The 19,958-nt window shown below is 36.0% G+C and overlaps 4 protein-coding genes across 4 annotated transcripts; 2 read left to right on the top strand and 2 right to left on the bottom strand.

Annotated features, from left to right (window-relative positions):
- Positions 1–1,421: 1,421 nt before the first annotated feature.
- Positions 1,422–4,958, bottom strand: LOC105140126 (uncharacterized). The gene is made up of 7 exons (XM_011046826.1): positions 4,624–4,958; positions 3,747–4,361; positions 3,338–3,528; positions 2,862–3,100; positions 2,502–2,701; positions 1,849–1,974; positions 1,422–1,749 (listed from the first exon to the last, which is right to left on the bottom strand). Exons 1-7 carry the CDS (start codon positions 4,777–4,779, stop codon positions 1,651–1,653), a joined length of 1,626 nt encoding a protein of 541 aa, XP_011045128.1. The 5' UTR covers positions 4,780–4,958; the 3' UTR covers positions 1,422–1,650.
- A 101-nt stretch (positions 4,959–5,059) lies between these two features.
- Positions 5,060–6,188, top strand: LOC105140125 (uncharacterized). The gene is made up of 3 exons (XM_011046825.1): positions 5,060–5,318; positions 5,410–5,475; positions 5,852–6,188. The coding sequence occupies exons 1-3, from the start codon at positions 5,271–5,273 to the stop codon at positions 5,897–5,899; spliced, it is 162 nt and encodes a 53-aa protein (XP_011045127.1). The 5' UTR covers positions 5,060–5,270; the 3' UTR covers positions 5,900–6,188.
- Positions 6,189–8,543: 2,355 nt separating this feature from the next.
- LOC105140124 (uncharacterized) lies at positions 8,544–10,259 on the top strand. Its single transcript, XM_011046824.1, has one exon. The coding sequence runs from the start codon at positions 8,654–8,656 to the stop codon at positions 9,914–9,916; it is 1,263 nt and encodes a 420-aa protein (XP_011045126.1). The 5' UTR covers positions 8,544–8,653; the 3' UTR covers positions 9,917–10,259.
- Positions 10,260–12,467: 2,208 nt separating this feature from the next.
- On the bottom strand, positions 12,468–18,675 carry LOC105140123 (auxin response factor 5-like). The gene is made up of 14 exons (XM_011046822.1): positions 17,887–18,675; positions 17,571–17,683; positions 16,995–17,093; positions 16,821–16,877; positions 16,578–16,730; positions 16,403–16,487; positions 16,228–16,318; positions 15,778–15,942; positions 15,561–15,683; positions 15,229–15,304; positions 14,962–15,097; positions 13,579–14,873; positions 13,163–13,353; positions 12,468–13,038 (listed from the first exon to the last, which is right to left on the bottom strand). The coding sequence occupies exons 1-14, from the start codon at positions 17,990–17,992 to the stop codon at positions 12,894–12,896; spliced, it is 2,835 nt and encodes a 944-aa protein (XP_011045124.1). The 5' UTR covers positions 17,993–18,675; the 3' UTR covers positions 12,468–12,893.
- Between the last annotated feature and the right edge of the window lie 1,283 nt (positions 18,676–19,958).

The raw sequence follows: 19,958 nt of genomic DNA, 5'->3' as shown, positions 1-19,958 counted from the left end.
TTATTACATTAATTTTCCATCTCAAAGTTTTCATCAACTTCTTTATTATTATTATTATTACCATTATTACTATTACTATTATTATTATTATTGTTGTTGTTGTTGTTGTATTATTATCATCTATAATTTATATAATTAATCTCTTTATAGTTTAATCCCGATCTTACCGAATTATTTATTACTTTAATATTTTTATATTTAAAAAAATTAATTTTTGAATCATGCCCATAAATATTTGAATCCGAGTTCTTTTCTTTTTTTCATCGTGTCAGCAGGACAATAGCCTGTCATCAATTATTACTACAGTATTAACGATTTGTTTACAACCTTGGACAAGAATTGGGAAGCGGACCGTTACCAAATTGCAAAATAAATAAAAGTGATTTATTATAGTGCATCGTCGATGTTTTTTTAAAGCCACGGGGGAAGTTCAGTTTGATATTTGAAGTTTTTTATTTTTATTTTTAATTTTTGATCTATGTAGTTTTTATTTTTTTATATTCTAATTCTGAAACTTTATTTTTTTTATATTTCATTTTTAAAACTTTAATTTTTGTATATTTTAATTTTAAAATATCAAAAAAGGAGAGAAAAGTTTTTCTAAAAAGAACGAAAAAGACAAAAAAAAAATCAATTTTATTTTTAACTTTAAAACACCTACTAATTAGTCTCGAAATTAAAAATTAAATTAAATCTAAATAAATTTTAAGAATTTCAATCTATTTTTTTAGAGCACAATTAAAAACTCATGCTACCTCCATCAAACTCACATCTTCAAGTCAAACCTCTTGGTACCAGCATTGATATATATATATATATATATAAGGTTTTTATAATTTTTTTAGTGTTTTTAATCCTAAAACGAAAAGGATGAAAATACAGATTTAGAGTCCAAATTACCTGCATCTTGACCTCTGATGGATGAAAATTGCTATAGCGAACGATATTTGTTGCCCATTAGTTTTTGAAAAAAAATAAAATAATAATAATTAAATGACATGCTGTCCACTTGAGTTAAAGCATTCGTCTTTTGAAAAAATAATAATAATAATAATAATTAAATGACATGCTGTCCACTTGAGTTAAAGCATTCATCTTTTGAAAATAATAATAATAATAATAATTAAATGACACGCTGTCCACTTTGAGTTAAAGCATGCTTCGATGATTTCCTTTTTAAAACTAGATGCATGGGACTATGCTTTTTATATATATAATCTAAAATAAAATCCTTCTCAATTAAAATGATATTTTAAAAATTAATGATGATACCATATTATTCATATATGAAACAAATATGCACTTTTTTATATAAAAAAAATCCCATTAATATTAAATGAGAATAGAATGTCTAATTTTTCTATCGCGAAGTTTTTATGTAATTCTCATGTATTTTGTCTTTTAATTTGAACATACTTTTCAAATCAGATAAATATTTATTGTGATAAAATTTCTATATAAATTAAATAAATCAACTTATGCACTTACACCAGATTTTTGTTTTTTAATACAAGCTTTTAAAATTGAACAGCACTATTTATTGACTGAAATAGAAATCAACAGCGTATCGCCGGCTATTAAGTTAGTTTAGTTTCTGTATGACTGCAACTATTTCAAATCCCAGCGAAACATGCATGCTGTACAATTTATTCAGCGGTCTTCCCTCCGAACTCTGTTGGGGTCAGCCATCATATCCGTCATCATCTTCTCAGGTGAATCCTCCCAGCTTGCAAAAGTTTTCATGTCAACCTGCCAAAAGTACAGCGTTTTTTTTTTTCGTATTTAGATTCAAGTCTTGCACGTGAATATCAACACATGCCTCACTATGAACTTTACATGGCAGGTTACCTTGCGTCTTTGTGCAGTGAAAAGATCCTCTCTCTTCTTATATGAAAATTGAATTTCCCTTGCTTTCCTCCCACCTAAACCCCAAACCTCAACCTCTAAAATCAAAGCTTCAGCTGGGAGAAACCCCTGCAATACAGATTTATAAAATATAAAACAAAGTAGTTCAAGCTTTCAAAGTGAACATACACTAGCATGGATCTTCTAGTGTTCGTGGCAAAACATATACTATTGCCGCGTAAAATTCAATCCATATATTGTCTAACAGGCAATCTCATATTGACAACAACATTTCCACAAGGGTGACCAAGGAACAAGATCAGAGGTTGCCTTCGGTGAGAAACAAATCTCAGAAAGTCAATGGTGAAAAAAACAAGTCAGAAGGTTAACAAAATTATTAACAAATAATACTTACTGATGCATGCAACAAGATAAAGGCCAAGACAAATTATTAAAACAGAAATTAAGAAGGAACAAATGATTAGAATCAGCTAAGCGTGCAGAAACTAAGACCATACAAAAATCAAGGAAGGTTTTCACTCATTATAATAGCTAACGTCATTATCCTCTACCAAATTAGATTCTTCAAAAACTAAGATTTGAGAGCCAAAAGCTCAATATTAGCAGTGATGCGGTTAGCCATTACACATTAGTACCTGATTCGGGAAAAGTGAACCTTGCTGGTAAGTTTTGTCAACTGCATGATGGCGAACTGTAACTCTGGAAAAGTCCCCATCGATATAAACCCTCTCATTCCCAATGGTTCCTCCAAATGCAATGCCCACAGGCTTTGGACGTGCCTCATAAACTCTACCAGTAGGATGCAAGTGGCTGTAAACAAAGTTTTTCTCCTTCCCTGCCAATGGTTTCACAATTTGTCATAGAGGCCCCATAAAGGAAGCATTTCTCACGGATTTCAATTTGGCTCATCAACTTTCATAAAAGAAACGAGAAGCAAAAAACAAGCAAGAAATAATTTGTGACTCTCTCTCTCCCCACTCATTTGAATCACATACCAGAAGGTGAGTACATGTGGAAGACTGGACTTATAGCATATAGGGTTCCAGAGGTTCCATAGAACATATCCCTATTTTCGAAACCCTGGTGGGTGAGTGCACCTACGATCCATTTCCTACAATTGGTGCTATCCTCACTTGCATCTCCAGAAGTAGCAGAAATCAAAATCAGCATTGGACCAAGATAACCTTCGATGTTAGACCAGAATCTGTTCAAACCCTTCCCATGGAAAGATGACCTGATAATAAGTGTTGGGTAAAATTAGATGCAGTAGCAAGCAAATAACTTAAACTTACACAATAAACCCTGAAAGAAAGAGAGAGGTAGGAAGGGAGGGGTTAGGACTTTGGAGTAGCAACTGAAGTACTATGAGCAACTTTATAGGTCACTAAATTTATTTAGGCCACCATCAGGGTCAAGCAGCATAACGTACAAGAAAATAGGTCTTGAAAAATCAAAAGGGAAGATGACACACCGATAAATAAGATTCTCATCGGTAGCATCACTGTTACTAGGAAAGTATGGGCTCAGAATTTCTTGACTTATTGCACTCCTGATTGTAAGGGAAATTGCCCATGCTTTTCCACAGGTTAGAAGACAAGAGTTGCATGCCTTTTCTGAAGAGATTTCTCTTAATGATGAGCTTGAAGATTCCAGTGTATCTTGCTGTTGATTGAGAAGAAAAATCATGTGAGATACAAACTCGTATAACTGGTAATACATTTTTCATAGTCGAGTGGGATAGAGGCAGTGAAGACCGAAAGCAAGATCATGGTTTCCTGTTTTATAACCAAAAACAGGAAAAACTCTAAGCGGATGGCTAACCCTTAATCTTTAACTGACATCAAAGCACCAATTTTTGTGGTTTTGTTAGAATTGGATACCTCCGAACTATTGCAGTTTTGCAGTCTTGCATTGACAAATTGTGTAAAACACTCTGTGAGGTTTGTCACTGTCGTCAGCATCCATGTAAGAAACTTTCCAGCAGGAAGTTGAACATCTAAAACCGAGACATCACAATCCTGCAATTCCAATCCACTACCACCTTCAGCACAAGAAACAACTGCGGATAACACCAAAGGACTAATATCTGGAAGATACAGATACTCTTTCTCTTTTAACAAATTCCAAGTTTTTGAATTCCACAACATAGCCCAACACATCCAAAGAAACATAAGCACATCAATAGGCAGAAGCGACCCGCTTATCTTATATTCACCATCATCAATAGCTTCAACCTCCAGTTTCAAAGGAATTCCTGCTTTCACTCCCGTTGCAGAAAATAGTCTCAGCAATGTATTAAGCAATACTGAAACAGGCATCCTCCCACAGCATTTCAAATAACCTCTAACAAACTCAATCCAATTGACCCCTCCTTTATCAGTAATGAAAAACAGGTCCACCATAGAGGGACCCAGATGATCCAATAATCCCAAAAGGGAATCAGGCATTTTCAATGCTTCGCATTCTGTGCTTTTATAATTCAAAGAGAAGCATTGCTGCAACAATTAAAATTACAAGTCAATTTCAAAAAACAAAATTCAACATCTAAATATAACATGAAAAAATTTCTTAAAAGTTGCAAAAAAAAAAATTAATTTCTATTCCTCTCATACGGTTAACCTCAAGTAACTTCGAGATTGAACTATTGAGCAAGTAATGGCAATACAGGAAAAAAAAAAAGCTTTTAGAGTGAAAAGCTGGATTCTTTTACAAGATAATTAAGAAACCATGATTTATTTTTGGTGGTTTTGCAAGTACCTGAAGAGACTGAAGAGGGATTGCATTTGTTTGAGGATCGGCAAGCTTAGAAAAAGCATTTTGAAGCAAGGAGGTTGATCCAGTGGAAGCTGCTAGACTTTCCACCTCCCTCTGTTCACTTGATACGTTCTGCTCCTTAGAAGACGATGCTCCCATTCTGGCGGAAAGCAAACAACAATTGAGATTTCTTTTTTCCTTAAAAATTAAGTGAATTTTGTCACTTTCCGTTTGATTCCCTAGAAAATTCAGTGAAACTCTCTCCCCCTCTCGGTTTATGATTTAACGGATAAGGACAAAAAAAAAAGAGTATATTCGTTCTAGTCCTACACATTTTACTATGGTAAATAAATAAATCTAAATAAGTAATATATATGGGCGTCAAAATACTTCAAATATCTTTATTAATAATAAATAATAGCTCCCAAAAAAAATGAATTGGAACGCAGCGTTTAATGCTCGTGAGGGGTTTGACAACCCGACCCGAAAATAAAGCGATTCGGAACGGGGATTTGGATCCTGGCATTGCGCACGAAGAAAAACCACGAGAACTCCAATTCTTTTTTCGAAATACTCCTCACTCAGCTTACTCGGAACTCTGATCTAGGGTTTCGTTGGAGGGCTTTTTTATCAGATCTCTAGGCAATCAAATGACGCCACCTCCAGGTCCTTACTCCGGTGCCAGCGCTCTCGCTCTGGTAAGCAACTCTCTCTACACTTTCCAATATCAAAGAGTCTTCATTCTCGTCCTTTCCTCCAAAAATGGAGTTTTATATTTTGTGTGTGTAGGTGGCGCGTGCATCAGCATTCAGTTTTGGCTTGGTTTATGGAAATGCGAAGCTCAAGATTCTCAAGGTAGCCAATTCAATTCTTTCTTGTTTAACCTTTCTTGATTACCCAGATTTATTTCTGTTATGGTTTTATTTTATATTTTTCAATTTGATTTTTTATGGAATTATAAATAAATAGATTTTATCACCAACAAACCAATAAGTTAATCATGCTTAAGAATTTGATTAAGGTGACCTTATTATTAGTCTGGCAACTTTTGTTGCATGTTCTTCATGTTTCAGTTCAAATTCGATTCACAATTAAAAATGGTGTTGTTATCTTTAGAATGCATGACACATGGATGCTAAATTTGTTGTTACATTTTATCGATTTTGTTGATAGAATTTATGTCATCTTATCTTATGTACTGAAAACATAATCAATTTCTTTTGCCTGCTAGATGAAAGCAAATTCACATAAGAAGGCGGAAGCTAAGGCACATCACTGAGGAGCTAGTCGTAGGATGATGAAATAAATGGCCATCGATCATTCAAATGGTCACCATATGATTACTCTTATGCAAAAGATGACTCTTGGTTTAGAGAATTATGAGTTTTTTGAATTTTTGTTTGTGAATGTGAATTTCCACATTTATGAGAAAGTGAGACAGTTTTCTATAAATTGAACACTTGGAAGAACAATTATTTTGTGGATTCCTGGGTATTCATACATATACTATACCATTAGGATTTCACGACCTTCTTTATGAATGCTAAGCAATTGTGCATTGTGATTCATACGTGCAGATAATTATTGTTGAGTAGCTTGTCTTTAGTTGTATGGTTATGCTGTTTCAAGGTTTTGTTCTAACAGTTGATGCCCTAGTAAATTGCAGAAATAATTTTTTGTGTGGGGTTTCCTCTTTTCTTTTTCTGTTTTTCTGTTTTTTGAATGTTTACGGGGCAGCATATAGCAAGATTAAAGATTATGTGTATACTGCTCATCCCTGTATGTTTAGCGTTGATCCTTTGATCACGTATTTGTTCATAACCCATGCAATGCTTGATCAAGTGGGCGTCAATGGTTGTGAATCAGGATTTTCATCTCAAGAGTCGAGGAGAAATTTGCTCGAAATCTGTGAGAAATGTAAATGATGTTTGTGCAGTATGGCTGTGATGGCTGGTGGTATTGATCCTTGGATTATTTTGTTGTCTATCAATAATCTAGGTGATTCTAGTCAATGGACCTTTCTCATTCATGATTCAGCACTCTCACATTTTCCAAAAATATCCCTTCAGAAATGTGAATCTAGTCCTGTATGTTAGTTTACTATGGGTGTGATGTTCGGTGGAGGTGGAGGTGACAATGTCAAATTGTGATATGGTTATTTTCTTTTCATTTGGCTTAGTGCTCACTGCCTGCTATTGAAAGTCCATAGCTTGAATCAAGTAGGGGAATGCGTTTTGTTCACTATATATATATTTATTCTGATTGTTCTCTAATCACATTATATCATTCATGGTTAAACATGTTTGTAAGCTTTGCTACATGCAAATCAGTTCTCTAACCTCTTCTTTCGTTTTCCCATGTTTTCTGTGTTCTCTGTAGTTGGCATTGCTGGGCCTGTTTTGTCTTCTGTTACTTCACATGCATCCCAGAAACTCGAACATCCTCCGTCATGGTTCTTTTTGTTCATGACTTTATTTTCTTGTATCCTCTTTACCCGGGGACAGATTGCAGCGTGCTCTCTCTCCCGTGACTTTTTTTTTAATTATTATTATTGTTTTAAATTCTATGGTTGTTCCAGATTAATTTGTCATGAGACAACACCAATCACTAACCATGCCCGTGACTAAGGAATTTAATTTTTCATTTTGTTCGTGCTCTTCATTCTTGACTTAAAATCAGGGTAGAGAAACTTGATCAGACCTCTCCATCTTTAGCAGCCCTGGAAATTCCAATGTTGATTGCAGTCTCTTTTCCCTTCCATTATCTGGGTTCGGCAATTCGAGTGAAATCTCTCCGGTGGTCAAGACCAGAAGATGAATCATATCTGCAGTTAATATGTTTGATAACTTGGTAGTACGGTTGGAGTTTGAAAAGTTAGGTTTTAGAAAAGCTAGAAATTATAGCTTTTTCTTTACTAAGGTTTCTCAAGAGTTTTTAATAGTTTCATTGTTCAATCATGGGAAAAAAATTGTTTACTAAGCTAGAGACCCTTGTATTGTGATGCCTTTTTTCTTTGTTCAACCATGGAAAAAAAGTTGTTTAGTTAGCCTAATAACCCTTGTTTTTTACATTAAATTCCATATATAATTGTGTTTTAAATTTTAGCTTTGTAAAAACTAAAATAATTTATTTTTTATTCATAAAAACTGTTTTTTATTTATTATACATTAAAAAATTTATATCACAATAATTTTAATCGAATATGTTTTTTCAACCTATTCTTTTTTAAACCACATTTGTACTTTTATTACTGTTCTAATTGCAACGACTTAAAATCAAATGAAATTAACTGGGGTGACATGTCGTTCTATGATAAGAAGTACACTAATGCTTCGGCCCTCTTGCTCGGTAAAGAAACAGAGAGCGGGTGCGATGGCCATGGCCATGGGATTATCAAGTTCCTTTGTCGAGGCTGTTTTGTGGACTGTAACAAGCCCCTTGGTGAGAGCATTCCATCCTTTGATTTTCACACGTGGAGGGCCCAGATTACCCAGTGGAAAAGGAATCTCTTTACAGATCAGCCCCCCCTCCTTCCCCTGATGCAGATCCATATCACATTTCATCACAAACATGGTTTTTCCTCTCTCACTGCACTCATTTAACAATAATGTATTTTAACATTCACCAACCACAAAAAAGTATCCAATGATGTTTAAGATGATTGCTTTTTGTTGAAAAACATTGCCGGATTCAAATTAGATTAAATCTTAAAATAGTTTTTTTTTTAAATCTTAAAATAAAAGGTTATTTATTTATTTATTAACTCAACTTGTTATTAAATCTCGCCATGAAGCAAGATGCAATTAATAACTTCAGAATAAAGACCGCGCTGGTAATAATAGTAAAAAAAAAAAAAAAACTAACAGCTAGACATAACTGCAACCGACAAGTTGCTTTCCAAAGCTACTTTTATCTTTAACTAATCAAGCTTAAGAAATTTCACAACTTGCTTCATCACTTCACAAATCTCACTCCCCTGGTAAATACGCACATCCGCTCCCACACACTCTCTCTGTGAAAAGAAGAGACCGAGATGGGATCAGTGTCCCTGAAAATTGGAGATGGAACAGCCAGATTCAGGAGAGCAAGTTTCTGTTCGTCAGCGGTGAACATTCTCATGCTCTTCTCTGTTGTAACCACAAATCTTTTTGCATTATATGCCTTCACATCTTCTCCAAAAGACCATCAAGCTCACCTCGTTCACAATCCCCATAAAAACATTTCTTTGATCTCCGAGCATGTCTCTTTAATACTAAGAGAGATCGCTTCTTCTCAGAAAAAGCTTGCCAGGATGGAAAAGGAGCTTTTGGGCTATGAAACTATGGATATTTCAAGGCCCAATATTGCAAGTGAGCTCAAATTGTTCTTGCAACACCATCAACTCCCTCTTGGTAAGGATTCAAGAACTGGGATCACTGAGATGGTGGCTTCTGTGGGTCATTCTTGTGAGAAATCTCCAGACTTGTTGTCCCAGTATATGGTTTACAAGATTTCCGGGCCTTGTCCTGATGACTGGAGCCTTGGCCAGAAGCTGATTTTGCGTGGATGTGAGCCTTTGCCCAGAAGGAGATGCTTTGCCAAGTCTGTTCCAAAGGTGGGTCTTTATCGTTTTCCTGTTTCACTTTGGAAACCTGTTAGTGAAAAGATTTTAACTTGGAGTGGTCTTGGTTGCAAGAATTTCGAGTGCTTGAATAAAAAGAAATTGAGTAGGGATTGTGTTGGTTGCTTTAATATTACTAGCGGCTATGAGACTCAAAAGTTTGTTAAAGTTAGAGGCAAGAATGATTTTCTTATTGATGATGTGTTAGCTCTAGCAAGTGGAGGAATTAGAATTGGATTTGATATTAGTGGTGGGTCTGGAACTTTTGCTGCTAGAATGGCAGAGAGAAATGTGACTGTGATTACTAGTACTTTGAATGTGGATGCTCCATTTAGTGAATTTATTGCAGCAAGAGGGCTTTTCCCTTTGTATTTGAGTTTAGATCACAGGTTCCCTTTCTATGACAATGTTTTCGATTTAATTCATGCTTCTAGTGGATTGGATGGAGGGGACAAACCTGAAAAGTTAGAGTTCTTAATGTTTGATATCGATCGAATTCTGAGGGCTGGTGGATTGTTTTGGTTGGATAACTTCTACTGTGCAGATGATGAGAAGAAGACAGCTTTGACTCGGTTGATTGAGCGGTTTGGGTATAAGAAGTTGAAATGGGTTGTGGGTGAGAAGGTAGACACAGCTGGGTCAGGAAAATCAGAAGTTTATTTGTCTGCCGTTCTTCAAAAGCCAGCAAGAGTGTGATGATTACTAGAGTTTTCACATGAAACTGAAGGAGGTGAGAATATTGCTTCCATTTCTAGCTTTGTTCACACAGAATTTCGTGTGAGTTCAGTGCCTCAAACACCCTCATGAATTCATTCCAACATGCAATAAGTACATCAATTATTACTTCTCTCAACTGTAAACCAGCATTAGAAGATGATATTTGTGCTTTGTAATCCATCAACTGCGTTATCTTTTACTGTATTTTAGGGGATTTAACTATCCAAGCTAAAAGAAATGTTAGGAAATGGAAAATTCATAGTGTATTTTTGAATCTTTGGAGTGCGAGTTCGTGTCCGTGTTGCTTGTTCTAGATCTTAAACCTGCCTTCTTTCCTTCCACATTCATTCTTCGGTTCCAAATTTGAGTTTGATACATGTCCATCTCAAGTAATGCTAGATGTGATGAAATTTTCCCCCTTCCCTCGATGTCCTTGTATAATAAATCTGTTTCCATATAGCATTCAACGAGCCGTGTGCTTCAAGGCTGTGTATTGATTAACTTATCAGCTAAGATAAATGATGTCTTTGAACGTGGCATGTACAATTGCCTTTCTTTTTTTCAAAAGAGAATCAAATTTAACAGCAAGGTTGCTGTTAATTTTCTGGTGTTTTCTTGTCCAAATCAGAGATTTATCTTAAATCAAATACAAAACCTGTGTGACGAGTCATTTGTTTGGTTGATGTGTTTCTGAAGGATGCCTGATAGTTGTTATTTTGTGCACTTGCTATATATTATCATCAACATTCAAGGGATCTAAATTGGAAACTTAGGTAATGACATAGCAGGGGACCGGTGGTCATCACATATTCTCTGGTCTGTCCTCAACATGCTTACTGCTTTTCTCTGCTTCAGGCCCTTCATATTTGAGTGCCTCTAGTTCAGTGGGGAAATCAAGAGCATACGAACGGAATGATGGTAGGAACAAGTACTAGTTATAGATTCTAGCTATGGACTAGATTGGGAGCCAGCATTATGCGTGGGCCATGCCAATTTTTTTCAACTTGAAAAAATAAATTAGAGAAGGTTTGTGTTTTAAAAAAAAAAAGTGAAAACATTCTATAGTTGGATTAAACCTTGAATAATATGATAAAAAAACAAAAAATAATTTTCAGATGGGAGCCTTCATACAAGTCCATGCGAACGTTACATGAAACCTATTTTTTAGAATTAATTAAGATTTTATATATGGTCCCTTATCAAACTTAATAATAACTAAAAAAAAATTAAATGAAAATGATATTAAAAAAAAAAAAAACTTGACCCAAGGCAAAGACAAATTTAATTCAAGGGCACTGTGGTAATTTTATTGTGTATTTAAAATGAGAAGGCTAAAAATACTCCTGCCCGCGAACTGATATGTTTTTCCTCTAATTGTATATAAGTTATTTCATTGTGTAAAAAACAGTAAAAAGACCCCTTCACCCTGCTTTCAAGACCATTTATATTTTATTATCAATAATAAAATTATAATTTTATTGTTCCAATCCACCTTGATCTTGAGTTTGACAGTAAAAACTCTACAATAATATCACCTCTCTTCTTAGTTCCTTTAACAAACCTGATCATTTACTTCCTTATATGATCTTGATTCAACGTAAGATCTTTGTGTCGTTTTATAAAGGGATATTGACGAACACTCCGATCCATCGTGTTAGTGGCAATGAATTTGTGCACAAGTTGTTTTGCCTTTTTTTTTTTTTCAAGACATAAAAATAATAAAAACATATTTAATTGATGAAGATAAAAAAAATAAAAATAAAAATAAACCAGAAAATACATGGAGATATACGATCTGTCTCGTCTATAGTAGCCAAACGTTAATTTTTCAGATTGTGCTTGGCTTTAAGTTAAATGATGAACTCTTTATTCTCAAAATCCTTTAACAACTTAGCCTTCCAAATATTAATGTTTCTTTCTTCTAGATTGAACACTAAGGTTCTGGGCTTCTGCCCGATTCCCCTACATAACTACTTATGGGACAAGACTTCGATTCGATTTCCAACTGGTTCGGAAATTATCTTAACACCACCAAGCCCACCTCATAGGTTATGATTACCTCAATTGTTTGCTTGTAGGATGAAGCTGAAGCTGAGACCCTGGCCAAATCCACTTCTTAAATAACCATAAAATGTTTGCTTGTAGGATGAAGCTGAGACCCGGGCCAAATCCACTTCTTAAATAACCATAAAAGCATTGTTATGAAACCTCGCTGACCTGGGAGATGATACAATTTGAATTTGATTTTAGTTCGTTGATTCAAATGACCAACCTATAATTCAAATGGATTCTTGTTTGATTTTCTTTAAACCAGATCGTGGACCAACCAAACTTCTCTTCATAACTTTTCATGAAAGTATTTTAATTGTTTTGTATTTTTTTTCCCCGTAAACTATTCGTATTATTTTCAGGACATAATTTATGTTATGGTTTTAGAATCAGTAACCAAAGCCCTCCACGTTAAATTGACAGATTCCATAAATCTAATGCCAATCTTCGAAAAGTGATTTCGAAATCTCTTCGAAACCCCAGCCCCTAAGGCACTATAAATGACATGTCGCTTCATACTGTCATCCCATTACAAGAAACTTGTACAAGCAAATAGCAAGCTTGTCTGGTCAAGTAGTACAAACAAATCTATTAACTAGCATGCTACTACAATATAAGCTAAGTAGTTATGCCTTGAGCTTCTTTGGAAGGATAATATATATCCATCATCCCCTTAATTATAACATCAACTAATATAACATATCTATTCATATATCAGAATACATCGTGAGGCTAAATCGGAAGAGCCAACATTACTCGCCCCCTCTGCCGTGGGTGATTCGGATAAAGTTCTCCGGGAATGATTTTAGGTTTGAACAGGCAGGGAACCATTCCGGGAACATACATTGCCACCACGTGAGAAAACGTCCTGTTAATTGCGAGGGGGAGTCACTTAGTTGAAGTGGTTTTATCGAGCATGGCTCCCTTCGGTGATGGGTGCATTGGTCCCTTGGATGTTAGCGCTGTTAAGAAGCTTCATTCCCTCTTCACTCATCTGCTGAACTTCTGAAGGTGACAGAATCCTTATGCAACGGACACAGCCAACAAATTCCCTACACAAGCACATCAAACTTAGGCCTAGAATAGGACAACTTGGAGATGAAAATATAAAGAACGATTAGCATCTACACACGGGTAAAAAATAACCAGAAGCATGCCAGCAAAAATAGAACTTACTCCCAAGGATCATCACCAATGAGTAGAACGTCATTCTCGTAGTCCACGTATACTAATTTCCACCCAGAACGTTTAGGATTGTTTAGAAGCCCGTCAAGTCCAAACATGCATTCAATAGCGGAGCATAGTTCTTCATAATTTTTAAAACCCGAGACATCAATTGACCTGCCAACAGACCCTGTCTTCTGAACCTGTAATAAACCCAAACACTGTTAGCACCTAAAACTGAAACATTTAAAAGCCCTCGACCATGCTCACAAACACGCAGAGGGCTTAAAACCTAGACAAGGGTTAACATTTAAGGAACTTCACTACACTAAAGTCTTCCATATTCAAAAAGTTAAGTGAATAATGCGATGGATGGTCCAAGCAGACAGTTAACAAATATCTTTTATTTACAAGACAATCATTCATACCTTGGTATATGTGCGCACACGTGGGGCTACTTGCTGCCATGAGCTGTTCTGGAGCATATTGCTATTATCAAAATCAACGTTGCTCGAAGATGTACCACCTGAGTTGTCAGGAAAGTCTTGCCGTGAGAAAGCTTGGGAATCTGCTAGGCTTGCTGAGGTAATCTGAGACTGAACATCCTGGCTTGAGCTGAGGTTGCCGACTAGACAATCTGAAGCATTCTGCAAATCAGCATCCTTTAATGTGCAGAACTCATCTAGTATAGCACTTGAGACAGAAGGATCAACCACAGAACCACCCCCATTGCTGGCATCAAAGTTGAGAGAACCATAAATCCCACTTTGATCATTGCTCTCATCAGATAAATCCTTCACTGCACCTGAGTTTAGGGTACAAGGCTCTTGCTGAGTCAAAGAAATCAATTGGTTTGCTTGGGTTAGAAATCTTGAATTGCTCATCTGATGATCCCACACATCTTGATTCATAAAAGGTAAAGAGGGATTAATTGCTTCCGGGAACACAACTGATGTGTCCTGTGATCCAAACATAGACAGTGGCCCCGATCTATACATCCCAGCAAGAGACATGGGATGTGATATCCATTCATCTGCATCTAGAAATGGTAGTGAGCAGTTAGGTGCAGTAGCATCAGCAAGAGGTGAATGGATCTGTTGGGAATTATGTAACGACAATTCTGGAAATGCCTGTGCAGGCCAGAGGCTGGTTTGTAATTGTGAGTGGCCCTGATTCTGGTTTTGGATCGCTAGATGATTTGTGGCATTCTGCTGGGTCATAGGACACGATGATGGTTTCTGCACACTGCATTCACCTGTTGAAGTTAGCTGGCTTAACTGATCTGGCAAATGCTCAGTTTCTGCCTTTAATTTTCTTTCACCAACTCCAGCTGATGCTTGATTTTCAACTTCGATTGAAGAAAATGACTTCCCAGCTACATTTATTTTCGATGAAGATGAGATTATGGCATCAGATTGGTCTAGACAGATCTGTGAATAATTCTGGTTTTCTACAGGCGTAACTCCTGACTGGTTTAGCTGAGGCATCTGATTAATTGTTGCCTGCATGTTCTTGACATCTAATGAAGCCACCTTCGCAGCAGAAACTTCAGGTAGTGCAGCTCCACAGATTCCAGGATAGTTAATAGGATGAGGTTTCATTAGCATGTTAATCAGTTGTTCAGAACATATGTTTGACATTGAAGCATATGGGAGATTTGCATTTCCACTACCAGGAAGCCATGAAAGGGGCTTTTTTACCAAACTCCCCCACTCAGAATCTCCTGGCAGGACAAACAACATAGAATGAATTTCCAACGAATTTTCCCAGAAAAAAAAGAGTCAAAAACCGAGCACCAAGATAAACCTTACCTAAAAATCCAGACTGCAAGGGTCGTTTGAGACCTGAAGTCAGAGAAGGAAAAATAAAGAGACTTTCGGGAGTCTCAATTTCCCATGAACTAACCCTGTTCTGCTTATCAGAACACCCTGGCTCATCCCACTCCACCTGTTTGTAAAACGAAAAAATGGAAGTCAATTACAAATTAGCAAATCAAAGAGACCACCAATGACAACATAAGAACAAACATCACTGTGAAAGAAAAAGAGTTGGTCAGATCCACAAGTAGCCTAATCTACCTGAAGATTCCGCCACTTAGAACCAGGCCACCTCAGTGGATCCAAGTCACTGATACCAACTATTGTGCCCATATATCTGCGAAAAAGATTGCAAGTAATTAATCAAGCACTGTATATTCAGACTTGTAAATATTCAGAACCTTGAGCATGCAATAAGAATATAAATGCATTCAAAGCACACTTTTATCCTTGTCACAGTGCACTTAAGATGAAGAATTAATTAGTTGATTATTATACAGTGCTAATTCATGATTCCTATCTATGCAGAGGTTTTACCCATAGCCACTGCCTGATTAAAGGTGTAAAAGGATTCAAAGAACTCAGAATATTACCTGCGTTTTCCTGACTCTTCTGTCTCAAACATCATTCCAAACCTCATACCGACTGAGACTTGAGTTCCAAATACAGCTTTCCGGAATTTAATCAAAGGAATGACAAAGTCTGAAGGGCATGCCCTATGAATTGTACAAACAGCATTCGATAATAAGAGTCAGATACCAAATAAAAAGGGCAAAAGACAACTAGGATTTGTTTGTAAAGTTAACAAACCTTGGATTGTAAAAAATGGTGAATGGACTTCGATTGGCAGTAGCATGAGCTGCAGCAGCAAGGACACCAATGTGCATGCTATCAGCAGATAGAACTGATGATGGCAATGTTGTTTGTTGACGGTTTGCACGCCTCACACCCACCATTAACTGTGACTTTTCATCCCTGGTGATTACAGAGAACGGGTAGCTTTAAGATTACTATAGTGAGTTACAAAATCCATGAAGGTTTACCCATTTTTAACACATGTTCTTGACAATTAAATATTGTCAAACTGCACAGCAAAGCATCTCACAATTTTGCAGAAAAACTGAATTTACCTTTTCAATTGAGAATTTCTTAGATAGAGGTTTATGTATCATTAATTTTTGGTATTGTTAAGCTAACTTGAGAAGGCAGGTTTATGTAGCATCCAGAAGAAAAAAAAAAAAAACAAAGTATACAGCTTACCTGATGAACAAAACAGAATCACCTGCTTTAAGCCTTTTTGAACCCACAAATAAACTCCACCCAGTTGTAAGAAGGTGTCGTTTTGGCTGCCCTGCATAAGAGGAAAGAAGCGGGATGAAATCCACAGTCGAGATGGTTCCTTACCAAATAAATTACAACTGAGATAGTTCCTCACCGCGGTATATATGGCGAAAAGTCCAGGTATTATCATGCAAGTCCCTTACAACAAGCTCCTGAGTTGGCGGTTGCATTGTGTAATCCTGGGACAGACAAGCAAATTTAATACAACAGCTCGTTGTTTCCTCAGGGCTCGCAATGCAAGGATTTTCAAGTTAGCAAGATTAGCTCACCAGTGAAGGGAAGAGCTTTTCTGCTGCCCTGCGTGGCACTGAGAAGCCACCGTGTGTGCTTGTATCGCTAGCAGTCAAAGTTTTGCAGAAAAATTCACTTGGATGCTTGCTGGGCCTTAGCCCAAAATCTGGTATAGGGAAGACATCTTTTTCCTACATGAAGCGTAGATTCATTTTTTAGTCTGGATGAAGGGATAAGCAAATGGGATGAAGTTAAGATAATCTGACATTATTTAAGCTTACAGTGTTCACTGGTTGAAGACTCATTTGAGCATAGATTTCATCTGTATCTTTGTCTGCCTATGAAATAAAGGTAAATCAGAGGTAGAAAAAAAACTGTCCTTCTAACAAGAGATGTATACAACAGTGGTGCACTCTATGAAGAAACGCAAAGTGGAATCGGAAAAAATGGCATACATGTAGGGTGACATTGTGAACTTGGCACAATAACTGAGAAGGCAGATTGGGGTAGTTGGGGATCTGTGAAGTAGCTGATCTTCTCGTGGAAACTGCCACCTACACATGCAAATCAACTGGTCGTCAGTTCAATAAATCAAGCCGGAACAATCAGAGCAGCATATTAAAAGAGAAGCTGTCAAAATTTTATCCTGGCAGGGCTTCCAAAATCTTAGAATCATGTGTGCCTAATTTGGAAACGAACCTTCAAAAGCACAGATATTTATAAGTACATTTTTTAACTGCAGTTTCTGTTAAAATCAACGCGAACTAAATTCAATTACAGTACACCATGCGGTGCATCTACTCTTTCCAGAATGAATTCCTAATTCCTACTATCAGATTAATGTTTTAGAATTGTAAGTTTACTACACTGCTGATGACAAACCATCCCACTTGACAAGAAAATGCAAGTGATGAGAGATCAAGCTCCAAAATGCAATTTGGTACAGTTGAGATCTCCTAAGAATGTGCTGTGAGTGGATATAAAAATCAGAAGGGGAGAAAGGGTCAAGATTAAACGATATAAATTCAAACCTGCTCACTGTGCCCTTGAGGAAAATAATACACCAGACTTCCAACCTGAGGCAAGGAAACTAGTGGGCCTGCACAAGCGTACCACAGCTCCGAGTTGATAGCCTTCCGTATTCCTGAGATAATGCACAGCAAGCTCAAAAACATAAGACACACACTCTTGGACAAAATAGTACCGTTTGGACTTGTAATTTTCAGGAAAGTTAAGCCTTCATGTAAGAGATTCAACCTTTTACCGGATCATTTCAGCCCGTAGGCGAAAACGATTAGAAAAGGTCTAACTTAAAAGAAATGAAGATTTTAGTGACATGAAACAAACCAGACTGATCTTGAAATTCTTTCAACAACTTCATTTCCTCGAGAAGATTTGTTTGAGCTCCATTTACAAGCCCCCCTGTCTTGATTTTCTCTTCCACAGACCCCATATTATGCTTCTAACTTGAGTTGGTATATCCTCTCTACCACACAACCAGAGCCACTCAATAGAAAAATGTCATCTTTACTTCTTCAACACCAAACCGCTCGATTACAAAAACCCCCCGTCAAACAGAATAGAAACTAGAGCATTAAAATCACAACCCTATATTCCTCCAAAAGAAGATAACTTTTTAGGACAGACCCATGTCAAGGAATCTTAAGTTCACCCAAAAGACCAATCCAGTTGGTCAAAACAGAGAAACCAACCCCTCCCCTTTGAGGAGTCCTTGATGATCCAAAATCAAGGAACAAAACCTGCAAAAAGGTATTCGCTAGACTAGACACAGATCCTTTTATGGTGTGGGGCAGGAAAGAGAGAGCTTTTTATTGACACAACAAAAACCAAAAGTTTTTTTCATCAAGCACGCGGACCAAAGCATGAGTGTGGTGTTCTTGTTGCTACTATTCGTCCGGCTTTTCAATCAATGAAACCACTGATCTCCCTCTATCATCATCATCAATAAATCCAAAAAACAAAAAGAAATCTTCCCTCTATCCATCCCATCGATTTATGTCGCTGTAAATGTGAAGCAGTGACGCTGGTTCTTGCTTGAAACTAGAAAGGGTAGGCAGACTACTAACCTGCACTCGCACTTTCCGGAAATGGCTATTTCTTTGCAGCTTAAAAGTTTAAATAAGATGTAAGGGGGTGTAGTTGTGATTATTTTTTATTTAAAAATATATTAAAATAATATTTTTTATATTTTAAATTTATTTTTATATTAGTATATTTGATTTAAAATACTAAAAAAATATTTATTTAAATTAAAAAAAAATATTTCTAAAAATATTTTTAGAATATAAAAACAAACAGTGACGGTAAAGCAGTCCAAAATCCCAATTAAAACAAAAGTAAAGGATGCAATAAATAAGATAAAATTAATAAAGCAAAGTAGAACAAGGAGACACGAAATCAAGCACAGAGGATAGTGATTTCAACAAGTAATAATAGAAATAGTGCGTGAGTGTGTTTTTAAAAAGGGAGGGGAGAAAAGGAAAGAATGCTAGGGTGGCGCATTTTAGCACGTGGATTGCGAGGATTTATGAGGGGGTGCTCTTTTTTAGGGAAACCTTGAACTTAATCTCTCATCTATTTATCCATTCTTAATATAGTCCTCGAACTAAACCTTCTCTCAATTGAATCCTCCACTAATCGATCGTCGCATGTTCTTAACGTGGATCCTTAACTTTTTTTCGAAAGGGGTTAGATTTATATGTGTTTAAAATAGAATATATGAACAAATTTTATAATTTTGCAGCATTATATGAAATTATAAGATCATGCCTAGCAATTCATCAGTTTTTTTTTTTTTTTATGAAACGATCGTGACAAACTTACTTTGTTTGGGAGAAGTTTGTACTTGAGTTCGAGATAATTTCCATACAAGTTTGTATCCAATATATCAAGATAGACGATGTTTAGTGAAAAGCTTAGTATTTTAAGTGTTTTATATTGTGTTATTTTCTTTGGATTTCTTATTAAATATTCTTGATGTATCTATATAATTACAGCTAAGCATGAAAATTAAGAAAGAAAGAAAAACATAATCGAGAAAAAAAATTAAAAAACTAAGAAAAAACTAATATGTTTGGGTTTAAGGCTTTTGAAATCAATTTTACTGAACCAAACTAGATTTTCAAGAATGAATATAAAAAAGATGTTACTTGTAATATGTTTTCATGAGAATAAATATAAAAGATATATCCCATATTTTTAAAAGTTTTTTTATTCATGATGATAATACACTTTTTCTTGTCCTGAATCCTTAAGATTTGCATAATTATATTAAAACATGAAATTAATATTGTTTTTTAATGTATAAAAAGAACATGTTCAATATTTAGATGGGTTTTACTTGCAGCAAAAATCTGTAACTACACACACACACATATATGTTTTCTGGAACAACTTCG

Source organism: Populus euphratica, unplaced genomic scaffold (genome assembly GCF_000495115.2).
Source record: "Populus euphratica unplaced genomic scaffold, PopEup_1.0 scaffold98.1, whole genome shotgun sequence".
Lineage (NCBI taxonomy): Eukaryota > Viridiplantae > Streptophyta > Magnoliopsida > Malpighiales > Salicaceae > Populus > Populus euphratica.
The sequence above is the reverse complement of the archived record's forward strand: the minus strand, read 5'-3'. Positions and strand labels throughout refer to the sequence as shown.

Excerpts from the sequence above, each read along its gene's own strand:
- LOC105140126 (XM_011046826.1), bottom strand. The coding sequence starts at position 4,779 with ATGGGAGCATCGTCTTCTAAGGAGCAGAACGTATCAAGTGAACAGAGG. Across the intron at positions 2,702-2,861 it reads CCACATGTACTCACCTTCTG|GGAAGGAGAAAAACTTTGTT; the intron begins GTATGTGATTCA and ends AACCATTGGCAG. Across the intron at positions 1,975-2,501 it reads GTTCACTTTTCCCGAATCAG|GGGTTTCTCCCAGCTGAAGC; the intron begins GTACTAATGTGT and ends TCTGTATTGCAG.
- LOC105140125 (XM_011046825.1), top strand. The coding sequence starts at position 5,271 with ATGACGCCACCTCCAGGTCCTTACTCCGGTGCCAGCGCTCTCGCTCTG. Across the intron at positions 5,319-5,409 it reads GTGCCAGCGCTCTCGCTCTG|GTGGCGCGTGCATCAGCATT; the intron begins GTAAGCAACTCT and ends TTGTGTGTGTAG. Across the intron at positions 5,476-5,851 it reads CGAAGCTCAAGATTCTCAAG|ATGAAAGCAAATTCACATAA; the intron begins GTAGCCAATTCA and ends TTTGCCTGCTAG.
- LOC105140124 (XM_011046824.1), top strand. The coding sequence starts at position 8,654 with ATGGGATCAGTGTCCCTGAAAATTGGAGATGGAACAGCCAGATTCAGG.
- LOC105140123 (XM_011046822.1), bottom strand. The coding sequence starts at position 17,992 with ATGGGGTCTGTGGAAGAGAAAATCAAGACAGGGGGGCTTGTAAATGGA. Across the intron at positions 16,319-16,402 it reads TTTTCGCCATATATACCGCG|GGCAGCCAAAACGACACCTT; the intron begins GTGAGGAACTAT and ends CCTCTTATGCAG. Across the intron at positions 13,039-13,162 it reads ATTGGTGATGATCCTTGGGA|GGAATTTGTTGGCTGTGTCC; the intron begins GTAAGTTCTATT and ends GTGCTTGTGTAG.